The sequence below is a fragment of the Chiloscyllium punctatum genome, chromosome X (assembly GCF_047496795.1).
Source record: "Chiloscyllium punctatum isolate Juve2018m chromosome X, sChiPun1.3, whole genome shotgun sequence".
NCBI classification, from domain to species: Eukaryota; Metazoa; Chordata; class Chondrichthyes; order Orectolobiformes; family Hemiscylliidae; genus Chiloscyllium; species Chiloscyllium punctatum.
In genome coordinates, this window is record NC_092791.1 from 10,053,505 (window position 1) to 10,074,829 (window position 21,325).

At 46.0% G+C, this 21,325-nt stretch overlaps 1 protein-coding gene across 2 annotated transcripts in view; it reads right to left on the reverse strand.

Annotated features, from left to right (window-relative positions):
* The window catches only part of LOC140471182 (myc box-dependent-interacting protein 1-like), an 80,594-nt gene that overhangs the window by 36,216 nt on the left and 23,053 nt on the right, over positions 1-21,325 (reverse strand). Inside the window, exon 2 of one of the 2 annotated variants that reach the window (XM_072567070.1) lies at positions 9,383-9,463. The exons of the other annotated variant lie outside the window; for it this stretch is intronic. Within the exon in view, the coding sequence (XP_072423171.1) occupies positions 9,383-9,463 (81 nt within the window). The remainder of the gene's footprint in view (positions 1-9,382; positions 9,464-21,325) is intronic. 2 annotated transcript variants of the gene reach the window in all.

Here is a 21,325-nt window from a genome sequence, read left to right on the forward strand (position 1 = left end):
ATGATATGGAGGTGCTGCTGTTGGACTGGGGTGGAGAAAGTTGGAGCCCTGCACCTTTGTCACCTAAAAAACTTGTGATTTCAAGTAAACCTGTTGGACTATAACCTGGTGTCATGTGCCTTCTGACTTTTCCCTTTCAGAAGGTGGGGGTGAGAGCTACCTTCTTGAACCGCTGCAGTCCGTGTGCTGTGGGTTGACCCACAATGCCCTGAGGGAGGGAATTCCAGGATTTTGACCCAGTGACACTGAAGGAAAGGCGATATATTTCCAAGTCAGGATGGTGAGGAGCTCGGAGGGAAACTTGCGGTGGGGGGGGAGGTATCTGCTGCCCTTTTCCTTCTAGATGGAAGTGGTCATTGGTTTGGAAGGTGCTGCCTGAGGATCTTTGGTGAGTTTCTGCAGCGCATCTTGTAGATGGTACACACTGCTGCTACTGAGCGTCGGTGGGGGGAGGGAGTGGATGTTTGTGGATGTGGGGCCAATCAAGCGGCTGCTTTGTCCTGGATGGTGTTGAGCTTCTTGAGTGTTATTGGAGCTGCCCCCATCCAGGGGCAAGTGGGGAGTATTCCATCACCCTCCTGACTTGTGCCTTGTCGATGGTGGGACAGGCTTTGGGGACTTAGGAGGTAAGTTGTTTGCTGCAGGATTCCTAGCCTCCGACCTGCTCTTGCAGCCACTATTTTTTATGTGGCAAGCCTCGTTCAGTTTTTGGTCAATGATGGCTCCCATAATGTTGATAGAGGGGGATTCATTGATGGTAACACCATTGACTATCTAGAGAAGATGCAATTTTCTCACTCACTTCCTTTCAAACCTTGGGACGGAATGCATCTGCTCTGAGGGGTACCTTTTTCTTCATTGCTGCTGCTTTGGTTACATCGATGTTATTCCGCCCCTCTTTGTGAGTTAGTCAGTGTTTTCTGGGGATGTCTGGCATGCAGTGTCTTCCCTGACTTTAAATTCTGATACATTGTCATCAATCTCTGTGCAGCCATCTGGTCAGTCTAATTTCCACGGCCTGTGCTCTCCCCAGTGTCCTGCCTGTATATTTCCCTTGAAACCATCTGGTTTCCTTTTGAGGCCTCGATCTTCACCATTTCCACGCCCTCACAGGCAGTGAGTTCCAGATCAGCCCCTCTCATTGCATTTGAAAGCTTTCTCTCCCTGTGTTTCTCGTCCAGAACCTTCAGTCTATTCCCACTCATTCTAGACCACCGGCTAATGAGAATAGACCCTCAGTGTTTCTCTTACTGAAGTGCGCCATCATCTTGGTTCACATCTGTCTAATCTCCCTCAACTTCCTTGGTTCCCAAACTGAATACCCTACCTTCCTGAACCCTGACCTTATCGTGAAAATCTCGCATCCCTAATGGATGACCAGAACAGAAGCATTCTGATAAATCTCCTTTGTAACCATCTCACACCCTTCCTAAAGTGTGGTGAACAGCTTTGGATTTAATACTCGAGCTGTGTCCAAACTGGAGTTTTATAACGGCTCAGCTTGTTCTGGAGTCAATACAATACAATCCAGTCCTGAAGAGGGGTTTCTGCCCGAAACATTTACTTTCCTGTTCCTGCTGTGCTTTTCCAGCTTTCGCATCTATTGACAATATAATACAGCACAGGAACAGGCCAGGAACTAAGCCTGCACTGATTCCTGATCCTTATTTTGACCTGTTACTCATTGCCCATACGTGATTTCCATCCCTCTGTTCACCTTCCATTCATGTGTCTATCAAAATACGCTTTAAACACTGCTTCCACCACCTCCACTGACAGTACATTCCAGGCATCCACCATCCTTTAGGTGAAACATTTGACCTGCACTTCTTCCCGAAACGCTTCCCCCCCCCTCCTCACCTCGAGCCTGTGCCCTCTTGTAGTTTATAAAGCCCAAGATCGCACATACCATGCTCACCACCTTCTCAATACGTCTTGCCACCTTCAAAGGTGTCTGCACCGGCATCCCCAGGTCCCTCTGTCCTTCTCCACTGGTGAGAACTGTGCCATTAAGTCTACGTTGCCTCTTCTTGTCCCGACAACCAAAATGTAGCAGTTCATCCTTCACTGCATTAAACTCCATCTACCACTTGTCTACCCATTCGACTCACAATGGCCCGTTGCTATCATCTTCACTTCTTTTCAACATCACTGGGAAATATTGAAATTTTAACCCACATTTCAATATTTCCATATAATGTTAAAAAGAAAACACAATTTTCCGAGTGCTGACCCTTAGGGAAAGCCATGACATTTCATCCTTGAGTCTGGAAAATAACTATTCACCATGGTTTCTGTCCTTAATCCAACTGGTTCTCCAATTGGCCAATGACGCCCCCTTTCCCATGAGTCTCAATTTTCTTAAACAGCCTTCCCTTTGGTGTCTTGTTGGACTCTTTCTTCAATTCCAAGTGCAACAACATACACCACCTTTTCCTTTTCTTACTTCATCCAAAACAAAAACAATTCATCCTTTCACAAAATAGGGCAGCACATTTAGAGTCATAGAGTCAGAGCGATGTACAGCACGGAAAGAGACCCTTCGATCCAACCCGTCCATGCCGACCAGTTATCTCAACCCAATCTAGTCCCACCTGCTAGCACCCAACCCATATCCCTCCAAACCCTTCCTATTCATATACCCATCCAAATGCCTTTTAAATGTTGCAATTGTACCAGTCTCCACCACTTCCTCTGGCAGCTCATTCCATACACGTACCACCCTCTGTGTGAAAATGTTGCCCTTTAGGTCTCTTTTATATCTTTCCCCTCTCACCCTAAACCTATGCCCTCTAGTTCTGGACTCCCCCACCCCAGGGAAAAGAATTTGTCTATTTATCCTATCCATGCCCCTCATAATTTTATAAACCTCTATAAGGTCACCCCTCAGCCTCCGACTCTCCAGGGAAAACAGCCCCAGCCTGTTCAGCCTCTCCCTGTAGCTCAAATCCTCCAACCCTGGCAACATCCTTATAAATCTTGTCTGAACCCTTTCAGGTTTCACAACATCTTTCCAATAGGAAGGAGACCAGAATTGCATGCAATATTCCAACAGTGGCCTAACCAATGTCCTGTACAGCCGCAGCATGGCCTCCCAACTCCTGTACTCAATACTCTGACCAATATAGGAAAGCATACCAAATGCCTTCTTCACTATCATATCTACCTGCGACTCCACTTTCAAAGAGCTATGAACCTGCACTCCAAGGTCTCTTTGTTCAGCAACAGTCCCCAGGACCTTACCATTAAGTGTATAAGTCCTGCTAACATTTGCTTTCCCAAAATACAGCACCTCACATTTATCTAAATTAAACTCCATTTGCCACCTCTCAGCCCTTTGGCCCATCTGATCAAGATCCTGTTGTAATCTGAGGTAACTTTCTTCACTGTCCATTACACCTCCAATTTTGGTGTCATCTGCAAACTTACTAACTGTACCTCTTATGCTCACATCCAAATCATTTATATAAATGCTGAAAAGTAGAGGGCCCAGCACCGATCCTTGTGGCACTCCACTGGTCACAGGCCTCCAGCCTGAAAAACAACCCTCCACCACCACCCTCTGTCTTCTACCTTTGAGCCAGTTCTGTATCCAAATGGCTAGTCCTCCCTGTATTCCATGAGATCTAACCTTGCTAATCAGTCTCCCATGGGGAACCTTGCTGAACACCTTACTGAAGTCCATATAGGTCACATCTACTGCTCTGCCCTCATCAATCTTCTTTGTTACTTCTTCAATAAACTCAATCAAGTTTGTGAGACATGATTTCCCATGCACAAAGCCATGTTGACTATTCCTAGTCAGTCCTTGCTTTTCCAAATACATGTACATCCTGTCCCTCAGGATATCCTCCAACAACTTGCCCACCACCGAGGTCAGGCTCACCGGTCTATAGTTCCCTGGCTTGTCCTTACCACTCTTCTTAAACAGTGGCACCATGTACGCCAACCTCTAGTCTTCCGTCACCTCACCTGTGACTATCGATGATACAAGTACCTCAGCAAGAGGCCCAGCAATCACTTCCCTAGCTTCCCACAGAGTTCGAGGATACACCTGACCAGGTCCTTGGTATTTATCCACCTTTATGCCTTTCAAGACATCCAGCACTTCCTCCTCTGTAATCTGGACATTTTTCAAGATCTCACCATCTATTTCCCTACATTCTATATCTTTCATGTCCTTTTCCACAGTAAACACTGATGCAAAATACTCATTTCGTATCTCCCCCATTTTCTGTGGCTCCACACAAAGGCCGCCTTGCTGATCTTTGAGGGGCCCTATTCTCTCCCTCGTTACCCTTTTGTCCTTAATGTATTTGCAAAAACCCTTTGGATTTTTCTTAATTCTATTTTCCAAAGCTATCTCATGTCCCCTTTGTGCCCTCCTGATTTCCCTCTTAAGTATACTCCTCCTGCCTTTATACTCTTCTAAGGATTCACTTGATTTCTCCTGTCTATACCTGACATATGCTTCCTTCTTTTTCTTAACCAAACCCTCAATTTCTTTAGTCATCCAGCATTCTCTATACCTACCAGCCTTCCCTTTCACCCTGACAGGAATATACTTTCTCTGGATTCTTGTTCTCTCATTTCTGAAGGCTTCCCATTTTCCAGCCGTCCCTTTACCTACGAACATCTGCCTCCAATTACCTTTCGAAAGTTCTTGCCTAATACCGGAAAAAAATGGTCTTTCTCCAATTTAGAACTTCAACTTTTAGATCTGGTCTATCCTTTTCCATCACTATTTTAAATCTAATAGAATTATGGTCGCTGGCCCCAAAGTGCTCCCCCACTGACACCTCAGTCACCTGCCCTGCCTTATTTCCCAAGAGTAGGTCAAGTTTTGCACCTTCTCTAGTAGGTACATCCACATACTGAATCAGAAAATTGTCTTGTATACACTTAACAAATTCCTCTCCATCTAAACCCTTAACACTATGGCAGTCCCAGTCTATGTTTGGGAAGTTAAAATCCCCTACCATAACCACCCTATTATTCTTACAGATAGCTGAGATCTCCTTACAAGTTTGTTTCTCAATTTCCCTCTGACTATTGGGGGGTCTATAATATAATCCCAATAAGGTGATCATCCCTTTCTTATTTCTCAGTTCCACCCAAATAACGTCCCTGGATGTATTTCCAGGAATATCCTCCCTCAGCACAGCTGTAATGCTATCCCTTATCAAAAACGCCACTCCCCCTCCTCTCTTGCCTCCTTTTCTATCCTTCTTGTAGCATTTGTATCCTGGAACATTAAGCTACCAGTCCTGCCCCCATCCCTGAGCCATGTTTCTGTAATTACTATGATATCCCAGTCCCATGTTCCTAACCATGCCCTGAGTTCATCTGCCTTCCCTGTTAGGCCCCTTGCATTGAAATAAATGCAGTTTAATTTATTAGTCCTACCTTGTCCCTGCCTGCCCTGACTGTTTGACTCGCTTCTGTTCTTAACTGTACCAATCTCAGGTTGATCTCATTCCTCACTATCTCCCTGGGTCCCCACCCCTCCCCTCCCCCTCCACACCTTACCAGTTGAAATCCACCCGAGCATACTCCTTCTCCCATACACCAGCTCCTCAGCCATGCACTCATCTGCCCTATTCCTGCCCTCACTAGCTCGTAGCACTGGGAGTAATCCAGATACTACTACTCTTGAGGACCTCCATTTTAACTTCCCGCCTAACTCTCTGTAATCTTCCTTCAGAATCTCAACCTTTTCACTTGCTATGTTGTTGGTTCCAATGTGGACAATGACCTCCTGCTGGCCCCTCTCCCCCATGAGAACATTCTGCACCCTCTCTGAGACATCCTTGATCCTGGCACCAGGGAAGCAACACACCATTCTGCTTTTTCTCTGCTGGCCACAGAAACGTCTGTCTGTACCTCTGACTACAGAATCCCCGAACACAATTGATCTCTTGGAACCTGACATACCCCTTGTTGCATTAGAGCCAGTCTCAATACCAGAAACTTGGCTGTTTGTGCTACGTTCCCCTGTGAATCAATCACCCCCTACATTTTCCAAAACAGTATACTTGTTTGAAATGGGGATAGCCACAGAAGACTCCTGTACTACCTGCCTACCTCTCTTACCTTTCCTGGAGTTTATCCATCTATGTGACTGTGTCTGAGAATTTCCCCCCTTCCTATAACTGTCATCCATCTCATACCCTTGATGTTGCAAATTCCTCATTTCCTCTAACTACCTCTCCAACCGATCCATTCGATCTGATAGGATTCACAACCAACAGCATTTATTGCAGATACAATCCGCAGTAACCCATAAACTCTCCTTAAACTTCCACATCTGACAAGAAGCGCATATCACTCTACTAAAGGCCATTTTTGCTCCTTCACAATCTAGACCCAGAAAATAACACCGTCTTATTCCTCTACAAAACACTGCTCCACGTTAAATTAATAGTTATGGCTTATATTTTAAGTTTAATCAAGAGACATTTCTCAAAAAACATATAATCAAGAAAGAACCCGCTCTACTCACTACTGCAGACTTTTTGTAGGCCACACTTAAAACAATTAACTTATGTGTTTCTGTGCTGTGACTTTTCCCAAACAGGTTCCTCCAAGATTAGTGGTGAATTTCACTGTTTGTTAATTTTCCCAGATGCACTCCGATGTCCAGCGATACATGAACTCAAACAGCAAAGGCAGTAACTGTGCAGGTTCACTGTGGTGTCAGTTTCTTTCTCTCTGTTTCTCTCCTGCACTGACCTCACCATGTGCTTCCTTTGTCTGTACCTCTCCCTTTTAAAACTGCTGTTATTTTGACTTTTTTCCACCAAAGTTCCAAAACAATGCAACAGCATATAAAACAGGAATTGCTGCTCCTGGAATTCAAGGAAATCACCTCCAATACCTAAAATACCTCAAAAAAAGGAGCAGCTCTTACAGCCAGAAATTTTTCCCGTCCTCCATCTTGGATTACTTGTTGCTTGTCCCTCATTGCTCTTAAGAAGGTGGGCATGTGCCATCTAACTGTGGCACCGAAGTCCAACTGGTTTATTTTCTCTACTTAGCCATGTCAGAGGGCACTTCATGTGTAACCTGTGGGCCTGGAACCATGAGGTCTGCCCTATTCCAGTTGCTTTGCCCTTTCTCGTACCCTCTCCAGAAGACGCTGGAGAAACGCCAACCAACTCCCCCCGCCACACACATCCCCCACCCCCAGTATCGAACCTCAATGTCGGCCATTTTGCAGCCTGCATTGCGCAGCAAGGTGAGAGAGTTGGCTCCTGCAATGGGCTCACTGAGCCGTTTGGCGCGGTTGGCAGTTGCTGGCATTGCTGCTTGGTTCTGCGCTGCACTGTGTTTGCGAGGGTCATAGGACATGGTTCCTTCGATCACCCAAGGCTGACCAAATCCTAGGCTAATGGGCACACTCCAAAATGTTGAGTCAACACTCAGGTGGAACCGAAAAAAAAAGGCTGCTGGCAAAAATCATGCCTGCAGTTGGTAAGGAGATGAGTATCTTTTGCTAAGGGCAATGTCAGATAGTCTGTTAGTACTGGCGTTGACTAAGTATCTATCGCTAAAGAAAATGTCAGGCTACCTTTACTGAACAAGGATGTCACAATCTGTTGCTATGGATGTTGATAGAGTATCTATTGCAATGGGGAAATCTCAGAGAGTGTCTGTTGCTCAGGCAGGTTTCAGGGCACCTGTTGCTTTGGAGAATACGAGAGCGCATGCTGCTAATGCAGGTGTCACGGTACCTGTTGATGTGGTGTTCATTAGATTGCCTGTTGCCAAGATTTATGTCAAGGAACCTGTTGTTCTGATGGAACTGAGAATGCTTGTTGCTCAGAAGGATATGACAGTATTTTGCTAAGGCCAGTGTCAGGGTAACAATTGGTATGGAGGACATGAGAGTGTCAGATGCTGAGGCAAGTATCAGGAAATCTTTTGCTTTGTAGAATATGAGAGGAGCAGTTGCTAAAGTGGGCGTCAGGTTACCTGTTGCTATGGAGGAAAGGAGAGTGCCTGTTGCTCAGACAGGTTTCAGGGTTCATGTTGCTATGGCAGCTTTGGGAATACCAGTTGCTAAAGCAGTGGTCGTGGGACCTGTTGCTATGGATGATATGACAATGGCAGTTGCTAAGACAGGTGTCAGCGTACAGGTTGCAAAGGAGTATTAGAGAATAGTTGTTGCCAATATGGGTGTCATCATATCTGTTGCTGTGGAAGATATGAGATTGCATATTCCTAGGGCACATGTCAGGGTAACTATTACTATGGAAAATATGAGAATGCTTAGAATGATAAGGCAGATATCAGGGTATCTGTCATTATAAGAGATGGCAGTTGCTAATGCATGTGCCAGGGTAACTATTGCTATGGCAAATATGAGAGCACCTGTTGCTCAGGCAAGTGTTACGTTACCTGTTGCTATGTAGGCCTTGAGAGTTCCTGTTGCTATTGAGGGCATGACAGTGCCTGTTGCTAAGGAGTACAAGGAGCATAAGTGAGTATCTGTACCTAAGGCATATGTCAGGATCCATATTCCTCTGGAGGATATGAAATTGCTGGTTGCGAAGGGGTATGTGTTGCTAAATCAGGATCAGGATACATACTGCTATGGAGGATTTCAGAGTGTCTGTTGCTAAGGCAGGTGCCAGGGTTCTTGTTGCTATGGAGGATTGAGTGTCTGTTGCTAAGGCAGGTGCCAGGTTACCTGTTGCTATGGAGGATTGAGAGTGTCTGTTGCTAAGGCAGGTGCCAGGTTACCTGTTGCTATGGAGGATTGAGAGTGTCTGTTGCTAAGGCAGGTGCCAGGTTACCTGTTGCTATGGAGGATTGAGAGTGTCTGTTGCTAAGGCAGGTGCCAGGTTACCTGTTGCTATGGAGGATTGAGAGTGTCTGTTGCTAAGGCAGGTGCTAGGTTACCTGTTGCTATGGAGAATTGAGAGTGTCTGTTGCTAAGGCAGGTGCCAGGTTACCTGTTGCTACGGAGGATTGAGAGTGTCTGTTGCTAAGGCAGGTGCCAGGTTACCTGTTGCTACGGAGGATTGAGAGTGTCTGTTGCTAAGGCAGGTGCCAGGTTACCTGTTGCTACGGAGGATTGAGAGTGTCTGTTGCTAAGGCAGGTGCCAGAGTACCTGTTGCTACGGAGGATTGAGAGTGTCTGTTGCTAAGGCAGGTGCCAGGGTACCTGTTGCTACGGAGGATTGAGAGTGTCTGTTGCTAAGGCAGGTGCCAGGTTACCTGTTGCTATGGAGGATTGAGAGTGTCTGTTGCTAAGGCAGGTGCCAGGTTACCTTTTGCTATGGAGGATTGAGAGTGTCTGTTGCTAAGGCAGGTGCCAGGGTACCTTTTGCTATGAAGGATGTCAGATTGCCCATTGCTAAGAAGGATGGTATGGTACCTGTTGTTTGTTGAAGCTGTTTGCGCACTGCTCAAACTGTTCATCTTTTGTTTCCATGGTTTTGCCCATTTTCTGGAGAACCTGAAGGAGAAAAGTAAAGTTCGGTTCAGCACCCGCTACATTTCAGCAGCTGCACATCAGAGTAGGAAGGGATGGTAAGAGAAATGGAAATAATTCTTACCCAAAATCATTGGCTGCTCTGGGACTCACGTACACCCTCTGAGTAGTGGAGGATTATGGGCTGGTGAATACTCTCATCATTGGGCCCATAGCTAGCAGTCACACTGAGCGCTTGAGGTGGGAGTCCGGGAATGGCTCCACTCTTTTGGAATACCTCCATCCACCCCCAAAACGCCAGTGGAGCACGTCTTTGTCCCATTAGCCGCCAGGAATTGGGCATTCCCCAGGAGCAAGGGCCAAAAAAATAAAATCAGCCCTACCATTTCTGTAGAAGACGATTTGACTGGATCCTTGCCCTTCTGCAAGTAGATTCGAGACTGTCAAAGGTGCCGCCACTTAGTGGGAAATCACTGAATCAGGGAATAAATGGCGCCAATATTGGAAGGGCAAGAAATTCACCTGCAGTCCTGGTGAAAACAGTTAACAAGGACGCCAGAAACCACACTGAAAGTCACTGGCATTTGTTGGATCTTGCTGTGCATAATCTAGCTGCCTTGTGAGATTTGTAGCAGGGCATACAAGAGAGGACTCATGTTCCACTCCTAACGCTGTTTGGGATTTCAACAATGATTATCCACAATACCGAACGCTCTTTAATCCAATGGGAGTCGGGGCAGGACCCCAAACTAAATCAAAGATGAATGGAGGGGCAACGGGAGGAATGGGAGACAGGGAGGGGAGAAGAATGGGAGAGTGTGGGAGGGGTAGAAATGCAAAAGATGGGGGAGGGAAGGAATAGAGGGGAAGGAATGGAAGAGGGGTGAGGGGAGGAATGGGAAATGGGGGAGGGGAGGTGGGGTGATGCGGGAATGGGAGGTGGGTGACGGGAGGAGTGGGAAATGGCAATGGGGAGGAATGGGTGAGGAGGAATGGCAGGTGGGGGAGGGGAGGAATGGGAGGTGGGGTGAGGGGGGGAATGGGAAGTGGGGTAGGGGAGGAATGTGAGGTGGGGTGAAGGGGAGGAATGGGAGGGGGAGGAATGGAAGGGGGAGGGGAGGAATAGGAGAGGTGAGGAGGGAAGGAAAGGGGAGGAGAGGGGGAGGGAAGGAGTGGGAGATGGGCGGAGAAGAGGACTGGGAGAGGCAGGAAAGGGAGGGAGGACTGGGAGGGGGAGGGGAAGACTGGGGAGGGAGGGGAGGAATGGGGGAAGGGGAGGAATGAGAGAGGGTGGGATGGAAGGGAGGAATGGGGGATGGGAGGAATATGAAAGGGAAGTAAGGGAGGATTGGGAGTGGTGAGGTGAGGAATTGGACAGGGGGAGGAATGACAGAGGGGCAGGAGAGGTTTGGGTGAGGAGGAGAGGAATGGGAAGGGGGAGGATTTTGGAGAGGTAGAAAGGGAGGGGAAGATTGGGAGAGGGCTGGAGCAGAGGATTGGGTGGGGGGAAGGGATGATTGGGAGGGGGGAGGATTGGGAGAAGGGTGAAGGGAAGCAATGGGAGATCGGGGAGGGGAAGATTTGGTAAAAGGAGGGAGGGGAGGATTGGAAGAGGGGGAGGGGAAGATTCGGAGCGAGTGGAGGGGAGGATTGGGAGGGGGTGGAGGGGAAGATTGGGTGAGGGTGGAGGGGAGGATTGGGAGAGGGTGGAGGGGAGGATTGGGAGAGGGTGGAGGGGAGGATTGGGAGGGGGTGGAGGGGAGGATTGGGAGAGGGGGAGGGGAAGATTCAGAGTGCGTGGAGGGGAGGATTGGGAGAGGGGGAGGGGAGGATTGGGAGAGGGGGAGGGGAGGATTGGGAGAGGTGGAGGGGAGGATTGGGAGAGTGGGGGAGGGGAGGATTGGGAGGGGGGTGGAGGGGAGGATTGGGAGGGGGTGGAGGGGACGATTGGGAGAGGGGTGGAGGGGATGATTGGGTGAGGGTGGAGGGTAGGATTGGGAGAGGGTGGGGGGAGGATTGGGAGAGGGTGGAGGGTAGGATTGGGAGAGGGTGGAGGGGAGGATTGGGAGGGTGAAGGGGAGGGTTGGGAGTGGGGGAGGGGAGGATTGGGAGAGGAGGAATGGAGGATTGGGAGAGTGGGGGAGGGGAGTATTTGGAGAGGGGGAGGTGAGGATTGGGATGGGGGAGGATTGGGAGAGGGGAAGATTGGGAAAGGGGTGGAAGGGAGGATTGGGTGAGGATGGAGGGGAGGATTGGGAGAGGGCGGAGGGGAGGATTGGGAGAGAGTGAAGGGGAGGATTGGGAGAGGAGGAAAGGGAGGATTGGGAGAGGGGAATGATATTCCAAGCACAGCGCTCATTATGTAGAATCGAGAAACAGATTCAATGTTTTGAAGCAGAGTCGACGAGCAATACATTCACTGATTAATATTCCGATTGAGAATTCCCTGCAGGATTCTTCTCTCTCAAGGAAGCAAACCGAATTCCTGCTGACTGCCAAGAGTTCTAAGAGGGCTGCCATGCGGAATTGTGAGTCACATGGGAAGTAAAGTGCGTTTCAGTTCGACAAAACTGAACTGGCAACAAAACTGTCAGAGTACACACAGAAACTAAGGCATTTTCTGAATATATTTCCTTTTTAATTGTACAGGGCAACTTGGGTAGACAAGGCAGGAAGGAACAGGGGTGAAGGGAAGGTGCCTGAACTTAACAAAGAATGGATTAACAAAGATCCAACAGCTTCAGAATCGGTTCTGTGACATGCTCAAGCTCATTAACTTCACCTTCGACAAAACGTGTTATTTGGCCGTGTCGAAAGTCTCCCTGGTTGGTGAAATATGAATTCGACAAATATCTGGAATTAAAAGTCTAACGATAACCATAAATTGATTGTTGGAAAAGCCCATCTGGTTCACTCATGCCCTTCAGGGAAGTGCCAACCTCACCTGCTCTGGGCCAACATGTGACTCCAGACCCACAGCAATGTAGTTGACTCTTAACTGCCTGTGGGCAATTAGGGGTGGGCAATAAATGCTGGCCTAGTGTCACCCAACACTTTACATATATTCAAGAGTGGAGTACCTGCAATCTGATAGGCCAAAGATTGAGTGTAGATATTTCTTCTCATCTTGATCCAAAATGATCAGTCCCTTTTCTTGAGACTGAAGGATAATGAGTCATTTATCAGCTAGATGTGACTTGTGGTGTCCCACAAAGATCTGATCTGTGTTCAAACCTCAATTCTTCACCATATTCTATCACAGTGATGGGATCGACAGCTATCCAAACCCAACTTGGTTCTACAGATCTAAAGTATTGCTGCGAATCAGGACATGCTATTGAAGTTTCCTTCTTGCACACATCAGGAGAGAATCCCCAAGAATGCCAAATCTGACAGGGAACGATCATTTCTACTGCATGAGAAAAGGTTGCTGATTAGTAGGCAATCGGAACTCTGATTGGTCGGGGTGATGCCATGGTGAAAGCATCAGGGAATGCTTAACTGTCAACTTTCTGTTCAAATCAGGTAAGTCAACTCATGCCCTTCAAGGAAGGAAACTGCCATCCTCACCTGCTCTGGGCCAAGGCGCTGAGGCGCAGATTGGACAAGGTGCTGCCATAAGCAGTATACCAGGGATGCACCTGGGAAGGGTAAATCTAAATTAGTTGACGGCACAAAGATGGAAGGGGGTTTCCAGCAATGAAAACTTGCATAGTGATAGAGGTTAAATGAATGGAGAAAGAAATAGAAAATAGACACGAAAATGTAAGGTCAGCCATTTTGGATCTAAAAGGGATGGCATATATGTTGTATATGGTGAAAATCTACAAACCTTGGAGGCCCAAAGAGACAATTTTTTTTGTGGGGGGAGGAGGGGGGGGGAGGAGTCAGTCCAGGTATAGATGTCATTAAAATGTCACAAAACAGGTCCAGAAAATATTCAGAAAGGTAAATGGAATTCTGGCCTTTATGTCTTAAGGAACAGAATCCTAGAATCCCGACAGTGTGGAAACAGGCCCTTCAGCCCAACAAGTCCACACCGACCCTCCGAAGAGTAACCCACCCAGACCCATTCCCCCCTGACTAATGCACCTAACCTGCACACTATGATTAGATTACTCCTGGAGTACAGCACACAGTTCTAAGCACCACATTTTAGGAAGGATAGATTAATCTTCGAGGGAAATGTGGTCTGATTCACCACAATGCTCCCTGGATGCCCAAGATTACACTGGAAGGAGAGATTACACAGACTATGGTTATATTGCCTGCAATTTAGCTCAACGTTTAGAAGGCACTGAGAGGAACAGACAGGGAAACTGGAGGGAAAATATTTCTGCTAGAATAGAATCCCTACACTGTGGGAACAGGCCTTTTGCCCCAACAAGTTCACACCAACCCTCCGAAGAACAACCAACCCAGACCCATTCCCCTACCCTATTCATTTACATTTACCCGAACTAATACACATCCCCTGAACACGATGGGCAATTTAGCATGGCCAATTCACCTAACTTGCACATCTTTGGATTGTAAGAGGAAACCCACATAGACACAGGGAAAACACACAAACTCCACACAGACAGTCACCTGAGGCTAGGATCAAACCTGTGTCCCTGGCACTGTGAGGTAACCGTGCTAACCACTGAGTCACCAGGCTGCTTATAACAGCAAGGATGAGGGAGCATTGTTTAAATATTGGAGCCAGATGTTTCTGGAATGAAGTTCAGCATTTTTGTATGCAAAAGATGACGGAAATTTGGAACACACTTCTGTAACAGCATTGACACCCGATTGGTTGTTCATTATCAAATTGTATTGATCATTTCCTGTTAACCAAATGTAAGGGATTCAGGGTGAAGACATTATGTGATTAGATCACCGTTCAGACCTTGTCTCATTGAGTGGTTTGAGGGGTTACGTAGCCTCTTCTTATTCCGATGTTGCAATGTGCAATGTTAATGGTGGATTAGAACTCTATCTCATTGGATTAATGTTAGTGATCACTAATCATGTTAGCTTGATCAGAACTCCCTCATTGGACCAATCTTTGTGACTGATCACATTACTCTCTCATTGGTCCAACATTAGGAATTCATCACAAATCTTTATCATTGGCCCTAAGATAGGAATTCATCACATCCTTCTCATACTGGACCAACATTGCCGTTTGATCACAACTCTCTCTCATTGGTCCGTTCTTCATGATTGATTATTAAGTCTTCCATTGGATCAAAGTTGGTGATTGAATATATCACTCTCTTATTGAATTGATGTCTGCTAGTGACCACATCTCACGCTCTCTCTCTCTCTCGATCGTCACTGTCAGTGATTGATCACGTAGTTCTATACTTGGATCGGTATGAGTGATTGATCACATCTTTCTCTCAGTGTATCAATTTCAGTGGTTTGTTTTTCACTGGTGGGACATGGACATTGTTGGCTGGGCCCACCATTTATTGCCCGTCCCTAGTTGCCCCCTTGAGAAGGTGGTGGTGAGCTGCCATCTTGAACAGCTGCAGTCCATGTGCTGTGGGTTGACCCACAATGCCCTGAGGGAGGGAATTCCAGGATTTTGATCCAGCGACACTGAAGGAACGGTGATATATTTCCAAGTCAGGATGGTGAGGGGCTTGGAGGGGAACTTGCAGGGGGTGGTGTTCCCCTGTATCTGCTGCCCTTGTCCTTCTAGATGGAAATGGTTGTGGGTTTGGAAGGTGCTGCCTGAGGATCTTTGGTGAATTTCTGCAGGGCATCTTGTAGATGGTACACACTGCTGTTACTGAGCGTCGGTGGGAGGAGGGAGTGGATGTGGTGCCAATCCAGTGGGCTGTTTTATCCTGGATGGTGTTGAGCTTTTTGAGTGTTGTTGAGCTGTCCCCATCCAGGCAAGTGGGGAGTATTCCATCACACTCCTGACCTGTGCCTTGTAGATGGTGGACAGGCTTTGGGGAGTCAGGAGGTAAGTTACTTGCCGCACTATTCCTAGCCTGTGACCCGTTCTTGTAGTCACTGTTTTTGTATGGTGGGTCCAGTTGACCTTCTGATTAGAATTAGAATCCCTACAGTGTGGAAACAGGTCTTTCGACCCAACAAATCCACACTGACCCTCCAGACAGCAACCACCCAGACCCATTCCCCTAACCTATACTTACCCCATACTTAATAACTTACACTGTGGGCAATTTAGCACGGCCAATTCACCTGACCTGCACATCTTTAGATTGCGGGAGGAAACCAGAGCAGCCAGACGAAACCCACGCAGACACAGGGAGAATGTGCATACTCTACACAGACAGTCGCCCGAGACTGGAATCAAACCCGGGTCCCTGGCGCTGTGAGGCGGCAGTGCTAACCACTGAGTCACCATGCCACCCACAGAATGTTGATGCTGAGAGATTCGAGGAGGCAATGATGTAGTGGTGTTATTGCCAGTCTGTTAATCTGGAAATTCAGCAAATGTTCTGGGGACAATGTGGCTGACACTCATCTGCTCTCTTGAAAAGCTTGATAAGCCATTCTGTTCAGCAATAAATGCTGGCTAGCCAGCGACGCCCATGTCCCACAAATAAGAAAAATTCAGTGATGGCAACATGATTGAATGTCAAGGGTCAGTGGTTAGATTGGCTCTTATTGGTGATGCTTATTGCCTGGCATTTGTGTAGCGCAAATGTTACTTGCCACTTGTCTGCCCAAGCCTGGATATTGTCCAGTTCGTGTTGTACTTGAATATGGACTGCTTCATTATCTGAGGAGCTGCAAATGGTGCTGAACATTGTGCAATCATCAGCGAACATCCCCACTTCTGACCTTATGATTGAGGGAAGGTCATTGATGAAGCAGCTGAAGATGGTTGGGTGTAGGACACTACCCTGAGGAACTCCTGCAGAGATGTCCTGGAGCTGAGATGACTGACCTCCAACAACCAGCACCATCTTCCTATGTGCCAGGTATGACTCCAACCAGCAGAGAGTTTGCCCCCGATACCCATTGATTCCAGTTTTGCCAGGGCTCCTTGATGGCACACTCGGTCAAATGCAGCCTTGATAACACTCTACTGATGAACAAGACTAAAATGATTGGGTGGAAATTGGGCATGTTGGATTTGTCCTGCTTTTTGTGTACAGGACATACTTGGGCAATTTTCCACATTGTCGGGTAGATGCCAGTGTTATAACTGCAGTGGAACAGCTTGGCTGGGGGAGCAGCAAGTTCTGGAGCACAAGTCTTTAGTACTATTGCTGGAATGTTGTCTGGGCCCATAGCCTTTGCAGTATCCAGTGTCTCCAACTGTTTCTTGATATCACATGGAGTGAATCAAATTGGCTGAAAACTGGTATCTCTAATGCTGGGGATCACTTGGAGGAAGTTGCGATAGATCACCCACTCGACACTTCTGGCTGAAGATTGCTGCGAAAGCTTCAGCCTTTTTTTTGCAGGATGTGGTAGGACTGCAGAGCTTAGATCTGATCCGTTGGTTATGGAATCGCTTAGCCCTGTCTATCACTTGCTGCTTTTGCTGTTTGGTGTGCAAGTAATCCTGTTTGGGGGCTTCACCAGGTTAACATCTCACCTTCAGGAATACCTGGTGCTGCTGCTGGCATATTCCCCTGCATTCTCCATTCATCATATCTCTCTCTTGGTGGGTCAATGTCAGTGATTGATCTTTGGATCAATATGATTGACTGATCACATCTCATTCTCTCTCTCTCTCTCTCTCTCACATTGGCTCAATGTTAATCATTGTTTGCATCCCTCCATCATTAAGTCAATGTCAATGAATGATCACATCACTCTCTGGATCATGGTAAGTGTTCGCATCCCTCTCTGATTGGATCAATCTCACTGCTTTATCACATCTATCTCTCATTGTGTTGAGGTCAGTGATGGATTGCATCCAGTTCACATTGGATCAATATGAGCATTTGAACACATCTCTTTCTCTCTCCCTCTCATTGGCTCAACGATAGTCATTGAACCCACCTCTGCATCATAAGGTCAATGTAAGTGATTGATCAGAACGCTTTCTTATTGGATCAATGTGAGTGATTGGCCACATCTCCCTCTCTCTCTCTCTCTCTCTCTCACTAGATCAATGGTCGTGATAGATCACATCTCTCTCTCTCTCTCACATACATACACACACACACACATTAGATCACTGTTAGTGAGTGATTACTTCTTTCTGTAATTGGATCAATTTGAGTGATTGATCACATCACTTTCTCATCAGGTTAATGTCAGGGAATGATCACATCTCTTGTTCAATCAATGTCACTGGTTGATTAGATCACTCTCTCTCATTGGATTAGTGTGTGACTTAATCTCTCTCTCATATCATCAGTGTCAGTAGTTGATCACATCACTCCCATTGCATCAACATGAGTGAATGATCACATCTCTCTCTCATTGGATCAATTTCACTGATCACACCTCTCATTGGGTCAAAATCAGTGATTGACCACATGCCTCTCTCATTGGATCACTGTCACTGACTGATCACATCTCTCTTTCATTGGATGAATGTCACTGATCCTCTCTCTTTCTCTCTCTCTCATGGATCAATGTCAGTGGATTGATCACATCTCTCTCTAATTATCTCAACGTCAGAGATTGATCACATTTCTCTCTCATCGGATTAATGTCAGCGTTTGATCAGATATTTCTCTGATTTGGACAATTTCAGTGATCGATAATATCCCTCTCGTTCATTGGTCAATGCCAGTGATTGATCCCATCTCTCTCTCTCATTGGATCAATTTTTGTGCTTGATCATATTTTTTTTTTTTAGATTAGATTACGTTACAGTGTGGAAACAGGCCCTTCGGCCCAACAAGTCCACACCGACCCGCCGAAGCGCAACCCACCCATACCCCTACATTTACCCCTTACCTAACACTACGGGCAATTTAGCATGGCCAATTCACCTGACCCGCACATCTTTGTGACTGTGGGAGGAAACCGGAGCACCCGGAGGAAACCCACGCAGACACGGGGAGAACGTGCAAACTCCACACAGTCAGTCGCCCGAGGTGGGAATTGAACCTGGGTCTCCGGCGCTGTGAGGCAGCAGTGCTAACCACTGTGCCACCGTGCTGCCCACATGTGATAAAGCAGTGAGAAAGCAGTGAGATTGATCCAATCAGAGAGGGATGCGAACACTTACCATGATCCAGAGAGTGATGTGATCATTCATTGACATTGACTTAATGATGGAGGGATGCAAACAATGATTAACATTGAGCCAATGTGAGAGAGAGAGAGAGAGAGAGAATGAGATGTGATCAATCTCTCTTATCAGGTAAATGTCAGGCTTTGATCACATTTATCTCTCATCGGATCCATGCGAGTGATTGATCACCTATTTCTCTTTTTGGATCAATGCCAGTGATTGATCACGTCTCTCTCATTGAATAAATGTTAGTGAATGGTCACATCTCACTCATTGGATCGATTTCACTGACCACATGTCTCTCTCATTAGATCAATATCATTAATTAATCATACCTCTCTCCCTCTCTTTGCCAACAGATCAACGTCTGTGAATGATCACATCTCTCTCTCTCGTTCCAGCAAAATCAGTGAATGATCACATCTCACTCTCGCATTGGATCAGTGTCAGTCGTTGACTGCATCGTTCTCCCATTGGATCAATGTCACTGATTAATCACGTCTCTCTCTCATGGGAACAATGTGAGTGATTGATCACATCTTCCTTTCTCAATGGGTAAATGTAGTCATTGATCACATATATTGCTCTTTGGATCCACGTGAGCGATTAATCACCTATTGCTCTTTTCAATGTCAGTGATTGATCAGAACTTTCTAACTCTTATTGGATCATTGTCAGTGATCAATTCTGTATTTCACTGGATCAATATCAGTGGTTGATCTCCTCTCTCTCAATCATAGGACCAACATCAGTGATTGGCAGTGTCTGTCCCTCACTGAATAAATGTCAGGGATTAACTACATCTTCCTCTCATTGGATCAATGTCAATAATTGGTCTCATCTCCTTTCGTTGGGTCAGTGGCAATAATTGATCATTTCTCACTCACACTTTGTCAATTGCAGTGACTGTCAGTACATTTCTCTCTCTCATTAGTCAATGTCACTAGTTGATCAGAGCTCTCTTTGGATCAACGAGAATGATCAATCTCATATCTCTCTCTCTCTCGTTGAATCAATTTCAGTGATTGATCAAATGTCTTTCTCATTGGGTAAATCTCAATCTTAGATCATATAATCTCTCATTGGAATAATGAGAGCGATCGATCAATTATTTCTCTATTTAGATCAATGTCAGTGATTGTTACAATGAGAGAGCAATCTGATCAATGTCAGTAATCAGTCTCGTCTCTCTCTTTCTCAATGGGTGATTGATAATGTCTCTCTCTCTCTCTGTCATTGGTCAATGTGAGTGACTGATCTCATCTCTCTCACTGGATCAGTTTCAGTGATTGATTACATCTCTCTCTCTCATTGGGTCATCATCACTGATTAATCACATCACTCTCTCATTGGATCAATGTCAGTATTGATCACATCTCTCTCTCATTGGGTGTCAGTCATTCACCAAATATATATCCTATTGGATCAATTTGAGTGATTGATCATCACTGATTTCTGTCTTTAGATCAATGTTAGTGATCAGGCTTATATCTCTCTCTCATTGGATCAATGTCAGTGACTGATCACATCTCTCTCTCCCATTCATTGAATTCATGTCAATGATTGATCACACTTCCCTCTCTTGTTCCCTCTCTCATTGGATCAGTATCAGTGGTTGATCATATCTCTCCCCAGTTGGATCAATGTGAGTGATTGATCACATCTCTCTCTCTCTCTCTCATTCGGTCAATGTTAATCATGGATCCCAACTCGACCTTTCAACGTATGAAAGTTCATAATGTTCACAATACTTTTCTGTTAGGTAAATGAGCATAGTTGGCCACAAATATTCTGTCACTAGCTCAAGGTTTCTGTCTGAACCCTATTCCCTCAGTGCGTTGTAACTCTAGTTGCTAGATATGTTGATGTTGGAGGAATCACTGCCTGTGTAAGTCCTTTGCTGAGAGCAAAACAGTTCTGAAGAGAAAGGTACTGTGGACATAAAGACACTTGACAGGATTTCTCACTTTCCTTCCCTTCTTGGTAAGTCTTTAACATGCAATATTCAGAAGACTCCTCAGGATTATTCGCTCGTGGCTCTCAACTTCGCCTTGAGAGAGAACAATAAAAGTCTCCTGTGGATTGGTGTGTCAACTGTGTGTGGATTCTTCCATTCCTCCTGCAAGTTCAGGCCAGACCTCAAAGTCTTTCTGAGCAATATTTATGAACAGTAATAATATGATGATATGGCAACAGAGTTCCCTGCTCTGAGCTGTTCCAGTTCCAACCTTCAGAGTGCAAGAGTCCTGATAGTGCAAGAAGCAGCAAACCTTCCTAATTCTTCCTTGTATTAGGCACGTGACAGGGAGCAAAGTAATTTTCCACTCTGATATGAAGCTGATTAGAAGGTTTAAAGGTTGAGTAGAAGGGACTAAGGACCTCTCATTACATTCCCCATCATGAAATGAATCATAGAAGGTCTTTTGGACTAACAACACAATGATACAAGCAGTTCCAAAAGCAAAATTGATGGCATCTATTGGGATTTTTGAGATAATCAGAAACTCAAAGCCATCAGTTAGTACCTGAAGATCTTAAACTGTGATTGGGCCTCACTGGAATAAAGCCCAGATAAAATTTAAAGACAATGTACAAAGAATCACAGTGGCAAAGTAGTATGTTCTGATTTGAAAACCTTTGACGAGACATTGGGATCAGAATGAATTTTCTGCAAGGCACGTAGCTATTCACAAAGCCAAGAAAAGTGGCTGATA